At 39.2% G+C, this 14,150-nt stretch overlaps 1 protein-coding gene across 2 annotated transcripts; it reads left to right on the forward strand.

Annotated features, from left to right (window-relative positions):
- Positions 1–11,701, forward strand: RIOK3 (RIO kinase 3). 2 transcript variants are annotated; one of them, XM_068396341.1, is made up of 13 exons: positions 1–184; positions 1,233–1,354; positions 2,182–2,327; positions 2,456–2,560; positions 3,111–3,220; positions 3,953–4,096; positions 4,986–5,113; positions 6,274–6,462; positions 6,932–7,091; positions 8,107–8,187; positions 8,276–8,365; positions 8,738–8,845; positions 10,363–11,701. In XM_068396341.1, the coding sequence occupies exons 1-13, from the start codon at positions 122–124 to the stop codon at positions 10,462–10,464; spliced, it is 1,548 nt and encodes a 515-aa protein (XP_068252442.1). In that variant the 5' UTR covers positions 1–121; the 3' UTR covers positions 10,465–11,701. The 2 variants fall into 2 exon arrangements, with proteins under 2 accessions (XP_068252442.1, XP_068252441.1); XM_068396340.1 differs by having other exon boundaries at positions 28–184; positions 6,277–6,462.
- Positions 11,702–14,150: the final 2,449 nt, after the last annotated feature.

Consider the following 14,150-nt stretch of genomic DNA (forward strand, 5'->3'; position numbering starts at 1 on the left):
GGGAGCGGGACGGCAGGTGACGGTAGGAGAGAACGGGGGAGAACCCGGAAGGCTTCGCATTCGGAGCGCCGCTGCCTGCAGGAGGGACCCCGCCGCCGCCCGCCAGCCCTTGCATGCGCAGATGGACCCAGTAGGAGTCGCCGCCGCCCCCGACGCCGGTCCGGGCCCCGCCTGGCAGAGCAAGGTGAGCGCGGGCCCGGCGCGGCGGCGGCCGGGCGCTGCCAGGCCTTGGCGGCGGCCCACGGCGCTGTATCCGGCACCCCACGGCTGCCCGCGGCACCTCGACCCTCCGGGGCCGTGCAGGGGCAGCCACCGCTGGCCTGGCTCTTGGGGGGTGGAGGGAGACAAAGGCGTGTCGGGGCACGGGCGCCGTCTCCGGCCGAGCTTCGTTCGCGGCAGGGGGGCGGGCACGGAGTAGGTCACTCCGGTACGCGGCTGCCCTTCTTCCGCCCGCCCGCCCCGCTCGGAGCGGCCTGGGGCAGCCGAGAGGACGCGGAGAAGTGGTGTCAGCGAAACGAGGGTCACGGTGTTTGGCACCCTGAGCGCTCGGCTCCACTGCCTGGGCGAGTCATGAGCCCCGCTGGACGGGGCATGGCGTGGCCCGCTCCTGCGGGCAGTTATCTTCTCAGTGGAGAGAGCTGCTGTTAGACCCTGATAAATGAGTCGCTTCTCTCCAGGCTCTGTTGGTGAACAGGGAACTGGGTGTAAGTGAGTTCGGTTATCGAGGCAGTGAGTCACGACTTGGAGTCATCATTCCCCAACGCCACCTCCCCAAGTGAAGTTGGGCGCCTGCTTCTGCGTTTTTGGAGGGGTGTTGATGATGGCTGTCCTTTCAGGGCTCTAGAAACGAGGGAGGAAGCTGTGTGTAAGCCATTAATATTGTGTTATTCTAAGAAAAGTTTTATATAGACTGTGTGTATGCTTGTAAGCAAACTTGCCGGGAAGGCTTTGCCCCTGTCTTCAGAGGGTACTGACAAACTGACTCTTTTCTTCCCTCTGTTAGTAAGTGACCATCAACATCCTTTCAATCGCAGTTCTCCCTGTTGAGTTTATGAAACAACTCCTTGAGGTATTTTCTGTACTTGAGTTCGTCGTACTTCCCTAAGTATCTGTAGAAGACAAGCTCTTATAAGATTACATGAGCCTATTTTAGAGCCAGTGATAGCTAATTATCCCAATTCTTGTGTTGCCGCTGCATTTCTTGCTGACTTGAATAAAATGCTTATTTACAGTGTCCGTGGGGAGCCCCTAACACAACATCAATGTCATGTTCACTTGCTGATGTAATGAGTGAACAGCTGGCGAAAGAGCTGCAGCTGGAAGAAGAAAATGCTGCTTTTCCTGAAGTGGTTGCGTAAGTTTAAATCCTGGATTAGTGATCTCTATAGTTGTGAAGCCATGTTCTGTCTCTTGTGCATTTTCTTACAATGTGCCTAATGTGTAGCAATATAGGAAATGCTTTGCCTATTACCTCCCAACTCTGCTTCTTCAGGTCTTTTTCAGTGAAGATGGTTTCCCCAGTTAAAACTCTTCCTTAGATTATCTTCTCTGTCACCCTTTCTTCTTTCCTGGTATTTTTTTTTTTGCATTGTTTTGGGTGCTTTAAGCCAGTCTATGAGCTATGTTTTGAGAAATGTTGTCAGAACATTTTTTTTCTTTGGTTTTAGAGACTCTTGTTAACAGTGTATAATGTTATTTCAAGAAATGTCAGGTGTATCATCACCTGTATCCTCCTAATACTTGGAAGCTCTAAACATAGGCCAAGAGCTTACTAGTTCTAAACTCATACAAAAGAGCAAAGCAACACTGTTTGTGGCTCTTTAAAAAATTTGTTTTTATATATTTATAAAATATAAAAATATATATATACACATGTACACCTGTATGCCTTCTTTCTCGTTCATGAAGGGCATCTTAAAAATACAGCTTAATGCTTCTTACAGAATGGTAAACAAGTAAAAGTTGAAATAATATTTGCATTGTAAAGGAGTGGCAAAGAGAAATGAAGTCATACTCAATATTTAGTGTTAGCTTGGGGGGGGTGCAGACTGTTGAGATCCATTAGTTTCTATGCAGCTGTGCATGAGGTCTTTTGTATAGAGTGATGAAATGGTATAAAGTGGTGTTTCTGTTTAGATTATTGTGTTTAATGTTTGAAATTTCTGTTTTCACTTTACATAGTGTTGCTGAAGGACCATTTATTACAGGAGAAAATGTTGACACTTCTAGTGACCTAATGCTAGCTCAGATGCTGCAGATGGAATTTGACAGGGAGTATGATGCGCAGCTTCGGCGTGAAGAGAAGAAGATCAATGGAGATAGCAAAGGTACCCTCATCAGAAGAAATACTTTTGCTTTGGAGATATTCTTGGCACTCTGCTTAAGTTGACAGAGCTGTGAGGAAGTAGCAAATCCCTGATAATCACAGACATGCTTATTTGTTTTGTTTCTCAAGTCTCCATATCCTTTGAAAATTATCGGAAGGTGCATCCCTATGACAGTGACAGCTCAGAGGATGAGGTTGATTGGCAGGATACCCGTCATGATCCTTATAGAGCAGGTATGTGGCAGTTTTAAACAAAAACAGTTTTTTCTTCGGTTACTAGACCTAAGAAGATGACATAGTTAAATTAGGTTTTTTGAATGTAAAGAGACATACTAGTTGTATGTAAAATCAGGTCACCTAATTGGGAGGTGTTATGCAGGAAGTTGGGCGGGTAACTTCAGGCTTCTGTCTGCCAGTATATTGGCTTCAGTGGCTGAATCTGGTAAAATAACTTATTGTACATGGAAAGTATTGTGGGATATGCATGTCTGTCATCTACATCTGGCTAGGGGCATCTGCACATCATATTGAATATTCTTGTCTTTTAACACTTCAAAAGTGGGTCTGACACCGCAGAGAAGATGTAGATCTAAGTCATAACATAGCAAAAGAAGCTGTCATGTTTAGGATGAGAGAAGACCACCTTAAGATCATACAATTGAAGTATTATATTCTGTTTAATAAATGCAATTATGTTACTCTTGTGGGCATTGTGTAACCTTTATAAGCATTAGTTATATTTGTTTAGATGTAAAGTTTGATTTAGTTTTCTCACTGCTGGCAGATAAACCTACTACTACACCAAGGAGGGGCTTCATAGGAAAAGGAAAAGACATTACTACTAAACATGATGAAGTGGTATGTGGAAGAAAGAACACTGCTCGCATGGAAAATGTAAGTGAAAGCTTAGGGAAACTTATTTTGTGTGTAAAACTAGAATGCTGTAATTCAACCAAAGAACTAATGCTTGTCTATCTGTGCTGCTGTATACGGTCCTGATTTATTTTTTTTTTTTCATCAGATGAAAGCAATGAAGTGTTTGGATTAGTTATTCAAATTGTCACTGTGAGTTGTGTAGGTTTTTTGTTTCATAATAGTTTGTTAATTACCATGATTGAAGAACTTGCACAGAACTGTTTTGGCAAAACAAAACTATTGGCAAGTTTGGTACACAGGCAAATAAACCACTAAGGCTATTTATGAAAAGCATAGCTATCATGTAACTAAATGATAGCTAAAATTTTTTTTAATTCAATTTTGCCTGATGAGCCTAGTAACTTATTTTCAGTCGATTGTTTGACTTACAGCTTTTCAGTCTCTTTATCCATGGTACGTACCTTCCGTTTTCTTTTATGTAACTGGTACAACTTCTGCAAATAAGGAAATGCTGCAAGTGCTATTTTTACAGGATGTTAGGTAATCTCATATCAATTGGGGCAGAACCTCCAGGTTCTGAGGTTAGATCAATATATTTTTTAACATAGTGACAACATTACACAAAGTGGATTTCACATTGGTCCTAATCTACCCTAGGTTTTTGCAAATCAGAATGAGAAATTTTTGCTTGTGCCAGCTTTTGGTGTCTGCTAGTAACAATGCTTAAATTTTTGTTTTTTCTACTTGTAGTTTGCACCTGAATTCCAAGTTGGGGATGGAATTGGGATGGACTTAAAGCTATCAAATCAAGTCTTCAATGCCTTAAAGCAGCACGCGTACTCTGAGGAACGTCGAAGTGCAAGGCTCCATGAAAAGAAGGAGCACTCCACTGCTGTATGTTTTTAATAAAGTCTCTCCATATACTTTTTATCTTGTGTAACAGCTGAACACTGTTTTGGTAATTCCTTGAAACATTCCATTTCTAGTAAAACAGTTAAGTGATATTATGTTAACGTTGCTGAATGGAGATGGTATCAGCCAGCTCCTACTAGAAAGAGGCTGTATTTATTTGAGCTGCATTACTGTGAGAGCCATATCAAAATAAGAGCAAGCAGCTTCCTTTTTTTTTTCTCTTTGTCTTTCTAAACTTACCTGAATAAACTGCCTAAAAATTATTTATAGAAACCATCTAGAGAGGACTAATCCTGTGCAGTTGAACTATGTGACTCCAAATATCTGTCTTCATAGCAAGTTTAAGGAAGATGAGGTGACCAAGTAAAGTCTGACTTAATAATTGAGGAAGTCAGTTTATAAGCTTTATGGGTGAGTTTAGAGCAGGGCCTCTGGCAATTCCTGCTGTGGACTTGTTCAAATTCGGGTGTTTCACTTTATTCCTTTTATATCAGTAACAATAAAACATAATATTTGGGATATTTTGATTCGTGATTTGTAAAGACTTCATGAGAACACTATAGAAAGTGCTCTTGAGCCACAGTCTGTAATTTATGTGGAATTGGTAAAATACTGTATGTGCTACACTGCTGATAAGGTACCTGAGAGTATTAAATCATAAGGACTAAAGATGACAGTGCTGGAGCAGTTTGGCTTTGCTTCATCTGTTTGGTTTGGTTGGTTTTTTTTTTTTCTCTCTATCAATTGAGAGAATGCTCTTAATACATTATTCTTTCCACCTAGTTGAACACTTGCAGTGTATAAATACTCTAAACTCGCTGTGAAGCAAAGAATTGTTTTCATGAACTAAGTATTCATTTCTTGCCTGCAGGAGAAAGCAGTGGATCCTAAAACACGTTTACTTCTGTACAAGATGGTTAATGCTGGGATGCTGGAGACCATCACAGGCTGCATCAGCACAGGAAAAGAATCTGTCGTTTTTCATGCATATGGAGGAAAGTAAGTATATTGTTTGTTACTGATGGTAGCTTTAAGTACCGGAGATGGTTTAAAAAGCAGAAACCACAAAAATATTTAAACGGTCTGCACTTTTTTCATTCTGAAGACTTAAAGTTTGTATTCATGTCTATGCAGATAATAATGAAATCTGAAAACCAGGTGGTACCAACCATAAAGTAAAAAAATCCCCACTTTCCTCCTTGGAGACCATTTAATGAATGGGTACAAATCCACTATAGCTTTCTGTGGAAAAAATATGTACTCCTTTTATAAAAGAAGAAGTCTTGAGATTTTGGGGAACTCTTTCGACTGACCTGCCCCAGACTACAGACCTATCATGATGATCTTTGGCTACCTGAAGATTGTCTTTCCATACAGATCGCTGTATTATCGGCTCTGTCTGTGCAGTTCAGCGGAGGTGCTGTTTGTTACTTTTGGATTACCTTGAGAATAGTGTTGGGATGCTATTCACTTTGCAAGTCATACAAGAATCCAGTTTTAAAGATTACATGCTGGAAGGATTGTAGTACGTTAGCAGTGATTGTAGTGCATTGAAACACCACTAATTTAAAGTGAGTTAAGAAAGAACTAATAAAAACCAAATACAGGTAACCTATTTAGAGACGTCGAGAGAGAGGTAAGTTGGGGATGGGGAGAAAAGATACTTCTTTTTTTTTAAATTTTTTTTTTTATTTCACCTTTGCTTGCATGATGTTCAGCAGTGTTCTTTTGCTTAGTATTATTCAGTGGGCAATATCTTTGTGGTGCTTAACTAAACATTGTGACACTACCATTATTGTTCTAATGCAAGACCATTTTCACTTGTAATTTCTTGAAGCAAGTGCATCCATTAACAGGGATGTTATTAACTGTGACATTTAACTAAAATATTAAGAAACTGGGAGATGGAACCTCTTTGGTAAGCAACATATAAGCAAAATGCCAAAACCCAAACATCATATATAAGCTTAATCGTAGAACTCATATAAACTTACCTTGAATTGGCTTCCAAATTTGATGGAAAATCAGGTCTTTTCCTCCCTTACATCAAAAATCACTATATCTTGCAATGTTTAAAAAAAAAAAAAAAACAAACCCATGCATTTGCTTGTATAGATGTGAATAGTTAACTTTGTTATATATTTGACTTTTTCCATGAGAAGTACAACTGAAGATAAAGTTATACCTCCAGAATGTGCCATCAAAGTGTTTAAAACAACTCTTAATGAATTCAAGAACCGTGACAAATACATTAAGGATGACTACAGATTTAAAGACCGCTTCAGTAAATTGAATCCACGAAAGATTATTCGTATGTGGGCTGAGAAAGAAATGCATAACTTAACAAGGTAAAGAAAAAAAAAAAGCGCATCGTTGCCAAGTGCATGTCAGTTTCCTATTCTCTGTTTAAGGAAGCTACACTATGCCTGGGTAGAAGTTTAGATTTTATTTTTAGGCTAAACAATATACAACCTGGCACAGATTGAATAAGCCTGTGGTTTCTTACAGTTTAATGAATTGTTAGCATCTTCAGTGACCTGGCAGCAGAATTTACAAGCCAATGAAATTAACAAGGTTTTCAGTGAGCATTTTTAGACCCACTTATGCCTTTAAGATCTGAATTTTCCTATGTGAAATACTGTGAAATATATATATTTATTCAGTTTTCAATTCGGTCTATTTCAAAGACTTTTTGACTCTGGATCAAGTTTCTCACAGCTCTCTCAGATTGGAAATGAGCAAGCAGGAACTAGAACTGTAGGGTTTTGGGGGTTTTGTTTTATTTTTCTTAATCAGTATCTATTTTTTGATCCACAGAATGCAAACTGCAGGAATTCCTTGTCCTCAAGTGGTTATCCTTAAAAAACATGTCTTGGTTATGTCTTTCATTGGCCAGGATCAAGTCCCAGCTCCTAAACTAAAGGATGTAACACTTAGTAGTGAAGATATGAAAAAGGCCTACTACCAGATTCTTAATGTAAGACAATGTTGATTTCTCCTCCAATTCTGGGTTGTGTTTTCTTTTAGGGCAATAACTTAAAGGACAAATGATCATTTATTTACTTTTCAGGATACTTGCATCACTTTCAAGATACGGAGTCCAAAGGTTTATTTTGCTGCTGTTTAATGTGTGACTTAGAATAAATAAGAAATTATGCACTAAAAAAATAAATAAATTGAATCTTAATCTGAGTACAAAGCATGCTGCAACTTGATGACAAACAGATATTTAGCAGCAGAGAAATTATGAGCAAGTAGTCCTCCTTTTATAGAAGCAGTATGTCGTTTAGAAAGTTCTCTGAAGTCTTTCTGGGCTTACTGACTACTCAATTTACAGTGTGTGAGCACTGTCCAGTGGATAACCCTCTCCCTACTCCCCTTTTTAACAAATGTAGAAATCAGAGAATGAATTAGAATATCGCAGAGTGGATACTTTACTTTCCTATTATCTGCTGTAATTGGTTCAAACGTATACCTGCAAACTGTCCACTCACTATTATGTTACAGACATTAAAAAAACCCGACCAACCAACCCAGCAGCTTGATAATATGAATGGTCTGTGCCTCAAATCTTGAAACCAGTAGAGCAACACAACCATGTTTTAAGTGAACATGCGTACTAGTTAGGGTTCAGTATCTAAAACCATGAGACTCCTTTCCTCTGTGATAGGGGTGAGAATAACAGGTATATTTAGAGAACGTGTTTATCTGTCTTATGCACCTGGACTGGTTGGAAGAGCTGACATGAGTTTACCAGACTCATTCTTCTGACTTGCCAAAGCTAAGCTCAGTGATGAAAGCATAGTTTGCTGGCAGTTTACTAAAACTGCGATTCCCTGTATGGAACTTTATTAAAGACTTGGAAAAAAAAATATGTAAATTGGGTGGGTGACTGGGGAAAGGCTTTTTTTGGTTATAGTAATGCAGACAGTTGTTTGGTTTTTTTTTGAGTATAGCATACTTCATTCATTCATTAATTTGGTTCCTTGCAGATGATGCAACGGTTGTATAAGGAGTGCAACCTGGTCCATGCAGATCTGAGTGAATATAACATGCTTTGGCATGATGGGAAGGTGAGCATATTCTTAATGTGGGAAGGAAAGGTTTCATCTAATGTGAAATGTTAATAAAAAGTGAATTGCTGTCTCGCTGTGACTACAGGTCTGGCTCATTGACGTCAGTCAGTCTGTGGAGCCAACCCATCCTCATGGACTTGAGTTCTTGTTCAGAGACTGTAGGAATGTTTCACAGGTAGGACCTCTTCATCTGACAATCCTCTGTTATGCTGAATGTTTTTCAACATAAAACAGCATCAAATCAATTCAGAGCTAACTGAAAATCAACCAATACAACTCTGTAAAAAATGATCAGCACCACATATATGTAAAATTACTTTTGCATATTGTCCATACTGATAGTGTTCTTCTCCGAAAGGGAAAAAAACGTGGAAGAATAAAACGGTACCACTGGAACTTCAAACTTCTTTCAGTTATTTTTATCTGTAGGTCAGCAAAAGCAAAAATGTCATTTTGACTAAATACTGTAATTGTAACTTGGGGAAGGAAGAGAAGTATTTTGTTCTGTGTAGTAAAGTGTTTAATGTGTGCTTTTTATATTGACTAGTTCTTCCAGAAAGGAGGTGTGGCAGAAGCACTTAATGAGCGTGAACTCTTCAACGCTGTCTCAGGTTTAAATATTACAGCTGACAATGAAGTAGACTTCCAAGCAGAGGTATAGCTTTCTCTGTCTAATGTTTTAATTTGGTTAGCTATAGTAGCTATTGTAATACCTTAGCTTTCCATGTTTGGTTTGTATGATTAATGTGTGTGAGTATAATTTCAGCAATCATTCTGCATCTCTTTTTTCAAAACTTGATTATTTCAACCTAGTACAAACATTTTCAGAAACTCGGATTGACAGAGCTCTCCACCCCCTTTCCTGATCCCCCTGCTCCCAAGTATAAAAGGCTTCATGTTGCATATAGTTTTTGCTTTCAGTTTTAAGTGAAATTTAGTGATCTGTTTTCATTTAAAAGCTATGTTTGTAGTCTTTCCTTACGTATGTTAAAGGCTGTGCAGAGAAAGGAAAGCTAGGTTGAAAATAGTAATTGCTCTACTGCTTATTTTTTATGTTTTAGATTTTAACTTACTTGACTTTAAAGTTTAGGCTAGAATTTTCAATTTTGAGGCCTAAAATCATGCAAATGTAAATGTGGACTAGGAATCTTTGGTCAACTTTGGCTTTTAATTTTCAAATTTTAGGTGTAACTCCTCAAGGCATGCATCCTGATACCAGACATTCATAAAAATAAGTTGTCAGACATTCCATATTTACTAATTAAAGGGCAACATGGCAATTCTACTGTACTTGATTCCTAATGACAGTGTAGGTTTATGCTAGTCTAGCATGTAGTAGGTGGGAGCTTGAAACTAACTACTGGGTTAGATCCTCAAACTGAGGAAGAGGTAAAGGGAACACAATGTCAGTGTTCCACAATCCTTATGTATCAGTTAAGCAAGCAACAAACAATTTAGTCACTGGCTATGTTGTGAGCATTGGGGTGGGGGGTGAGTTTTGTTGCCGTTTTATGTAATCTTTTTTGCTTATAAGAGTTATGGGAAAGACTTACATTGCTGTTTACATAGAGGTGAATTTGAGCAGCCCATCCTTAAACTTCAGACTTTGACTTTAGTCACTGGTAACTAAAATTATCTCCCCTGGAGTACAAGAGGAAGTAATCCAAACATAACAATCTGAAGATTAAAATAAGCTACTGTACTGTGTTACTTTGATTGCACAAAACATTTTAAGTATAACTCTTCAACTTTCACCTTTAAAAATTATTGCAGTGGATTTGTAATCTTAGTATTACTTGGAATTTCTCCAATGCTGATGGATTGGCTGAGTTACAGTAGAGGTGTTTAGAGTTGGAGAAAGGGACACTTCTGTACTTTGGGGAATACAGCTGAAGTCTTAAGAATCATCTAGTCCTCCCTGCAACTTGTGCATCTCAGTTATGTAGCATGAAGCTATAAAGGAGCACTACTCATTTTACTAACTTGTTGAGAACAGATGTTTCAAGCTCTACTTCCAAAGTACTTGCTCCATACATCTGACTGAATCATTGAAATAGGAATATTGTATATACCTGATCAGTCATCTAAAGCTACCTTTTAACGCTGTTTAGAAACATTCTGGTGCAGGTGTTCTTTTATGATTTCAGCATGGATTTATTTTTGTCTCTCTAGATTGAAGCCTTGGAGAAGATGAATGAAGATCACGTGCAGAATCATGGAAAGAAATTGTCAATGTTTTCAAGCGATGGAGACCCACCTATATATGATGAATAGCACTGCGTGTATAGCTGCTAACGAAACGAAACACAAGTTTGCTGCTTCTAACTATGTTGGTGCAGTGGTAAATGTCAACTACCAATGTCAAGAGAGAGTGGTTGACTGGGAATCCCAAAATGAAAAACACAGCGAGCATACAGTGATGCCTCAGTGTTGTTTTTTTTAACTTAGCCCACACATCAGGCCGGCACTGTGAGAATGGACTGTCACTACCTCTTCAGATGGTCTGACAACTTCACCAGTTGCCCAGTTACGTTAGACTAATGTAGCTGAGGTGGTCATATTTTGCGTGATTCAGAGCTTCTATGTTTTAGTTTAAAAAAAAAATAAATCTAGATTGTCTAAAGTATTTAGTAGGAAAGCACACTAGGAGAGTCCCTCTTTTTTTCCTATTGCTGCTTGAAAAACTAACTAAAATTGTGTATGGACAAAACGTCAGTGAACCTTTCATCCTTCTCCACCAAGGACAAAATGAAAAGTCAAACTATGCGCTGCAATCATATGAAAATGTTTATTTAACAAACCAATGTCTTTATATATGCAAAAGTCTGGACCTTTTCATTTGAAATACATGGAATGTGGCTCTAACTATCTCTGTAAATACAGTTGGGTATTACATGAGAAACAGATTTGAATCCAACCAGCAGAGGACTTCTCAGGATTCCCTGGCACGCCACCACAGGGCTGCATCCAAGTTGCAAACCAGAGTAAGTTCAGTTAGGTGCACTCTTAATACACAAGTGGTTCCAAGAACTCAGTGCAAGTGGAAAAAAAAAAATCTCCATAATCTGTCTCTAAACTGAAATTCTGGGTAGAGCATCAAACATTCTTACTCACCCCGAAGATAATCATAAACTATGAAAACTAAATATTGATCATCATTATTTTTAAATGAAGCTTGTTGCTTACTAGTGCAAAAGAATACTCAAATTTGCCTTTTTGTCATGCTTTTATTCTTAAAGTCAGTCTCTTTATTTTAGCAAGTTCTAAAAATCTAGCAATGTTTCTCTGAAACAACACATCTAAAGAGGAATTGATGTTGTGGGATGGTTTTGAATTAAGAAATACTGATGAACTTCTTAACTCTGCTGTTTCTGGTGCTGCTCTTTATCAAGCAGAATATAGTGTTGCTACATGTAACGTTCTCACAGTGTGCTGTGGAAGTGATTTATTTTTTTAATTATTTTTTTTTTTGGTTGGAAAACTGATGATGAAGTAAAAACTTAAGATCTTGTGGTGGGATTCTTTCGTGGTTCTTCGCATGGTACAGGCCTTCATTGGTCCTCAGTGCATCCCTAATGCATTGTTAGGGCAGGACTATGCTAGTTCATTATAACAACAGAAAAACGACTATTTTTGTGAGTACTATGTAAACAACCTTGGCCGTTTTGCCGGTTTCATTCCCTGTACTTGGCTCCTCTTCCCTTTTCTAAATTAGACAATCATCTTGCACTTACCCCTTACTTTTGAAATAAAGGAACTTAGGACTTTCAGAAACTTAAGTTTATTCCTAATAGTGAAACAGTTGCCCAAAATAATGATATCAGGGAAAGAACAGACTAGGTCCTGAGAGGGAGGTGCTACAGTTATCTAACCCCTTCAGGAAGACTGAAAGCTTCTGTTGCCAAATAAAACCAAATCTTCCTCAAAGCAGTGAGAGGAGAAGGCTTTTAAAAAGAAAAACATAGTCCTGTTCTAGGCTTATTACAAGTTCCAGTACTCCGCCATTTCTTAGAGAAAAAAAATTATCTCAAAGCAGTTGCTAATACCTTACAACATGCTTGTCTAGGAAGGATGATCATTGAGGATATTTGCATGAAGTGAGAGGAAGAGAGAGAGCAGAAATAAGGGGAAGTGAGGGGAGGGTGGTTTTTAAGCTGTCATTTGAAACAGAGGAACCTGCTTGTATGATTGTGCTTTAATGGAAGCCTCAGTTGTTACTGTCACTTAATTTCTTTCTAGAATATGTCTAGCGCAGATTAAAAAACCCCCCAAACCAAATAAATAAAGCAGTAGTCCTTAAGTCTGTGATTTAAAGCTACTGGGCCCGATTATATTGCCTAAACATCTTTTCACTTCCAGCAGTAAAATTGGCTTAGGAATTTGCTTTGAGATTGCAAGACCTCTGGGTACTTTGTCAAGTAGTTGAAAACAAGGAAGAAGTTGCCAAAACAAGCATTTTCCTGGACTCCTTTGAAACAAAAGGTTCTAGGCTTATTAAGAAAATAGAATCTAGATTTTTTCATTGTTAATTAAGCCAATGGTTTAATTAACAAACTTTTCTGACATTGTGACTATTCTAATGGCCAATTCTAAAACTATCACAATAGTTTCAAGTTGTGTGTTTGTATACATGTCTTCTGATTTACCCCCACGCACCTCAGTTTCTACTCTTAATATTTCTATTGCAATTGTAGAAAGTACTTGCTGTCCTGTGGGGAAGTAGTAGTAGGTTAAACGTCAGTAGAATTTCTTAAATTTTGACCTTGGATTAAATAAACTTTTGGCTCACATGCAAGGAATTTTTTATTTTGTAAAAAGTGATAAACTTTAAGGCAGTTTAAATGCTCTGGAAATACTTGTGCTCCCTCTCTAGTTAACTTAGAATTGTTTGTTCACGCAGGAGAGCTCTGCAGAACAAATAGCTTGCTGTAATTCCTAGTTGTGACTTTAGTTTCTCTAGTCTGATGTGAAATGATTGCAGTTGGCCTAACTGGCTCACAAGTCATCAAGCAGTTGTTTGCATGTTACTGTTAGTATCCACTACTTAAATTTGTACTTCTCCTGTACTAAGTTGTGCCACTCCAGTCTAATCTGAAAACTTTTAAATTGGTATGATCTGTCAGGTGTTTTATCCTCTATTTTTTATTTCCCTTTCTAAACCAATAAGCAAATACATACTTGATGATGTTCTCACACAATTTCTAAATTATACTGTAGGTTTTGCAACTAGTGAATTAAGGCATTAGCCAGCGCATCAACCAAAAAAACCCATTGCTAGTTTATTGTACAAACTAAAATACAAATAAGCATAAATGCTGAGAAACAATCCAGACTTTAACTTAAATAATGCTTTAGTAATATTGTTCCTGAAATAGAGTATTTTCAGAGTAAATCTCCCTTTCTGATCTTATTTTACAACTAGCCACTAAAAAGCAGTTTCATGCCCAAAAGCAGCATAAATAGTGACTGCTTTTCAGTGATGATGCAGTGAAGCGTGGACAAAGAGCTGTGAAGCAGTTGGTTCCTTTTCTTCCGCCCACCTAAAAGTTTTGCGTTTTTTTTGAGACAGCGCTATAAGAGGTTGGGCCAAACCTCTTTATCTCCTGTGTGCCATGTCTCGCTGTCAGTATTTCCTTCCCCGGGCGCCAGCAAAGCGGCCGCCTGTCTATCGCAGGGGCCCTTCCCAGGTACAAGGAGACTGGTACAGGGCGGGCTCGGGCGGGCCGCGCAGGCCCCGCGCCTGCCGCTGCGGCCTCCGCCTGCCGTGCGCTTTAGCGTCTCTCCGGACAAGAGCTAGGTGCCGACACCCGCCCCTCAGAAGCTCGACGCCGCGGTCCCGCGGCCTTTTTCCGTAGCATTTTGTCCGCAGCCTGAAAAAACGGGGCGAGGGAAGGGGCGGCGGGCGCGGGGCCGCCTCAGGGTGCAGGAGAACCTCTGCCCACAGAGGGCTGCCCTGCCCG

The sequence above is a fragment of the Nyctibius grandis genome, chromosome 3, assembly GCF_013368605.1.
Source record: "Nyctibius grandis isolate bNycGra1 chromosome 3, bNycGra1.pri, whole genome shotgun sequence".
Classification (NCBI taxonomy): Eukaryota; Metazoa; Chordata; class Aves; order Nyctibiiformes; family Nyctibiidae; genus Nyctibius; species Nyctibius grandis.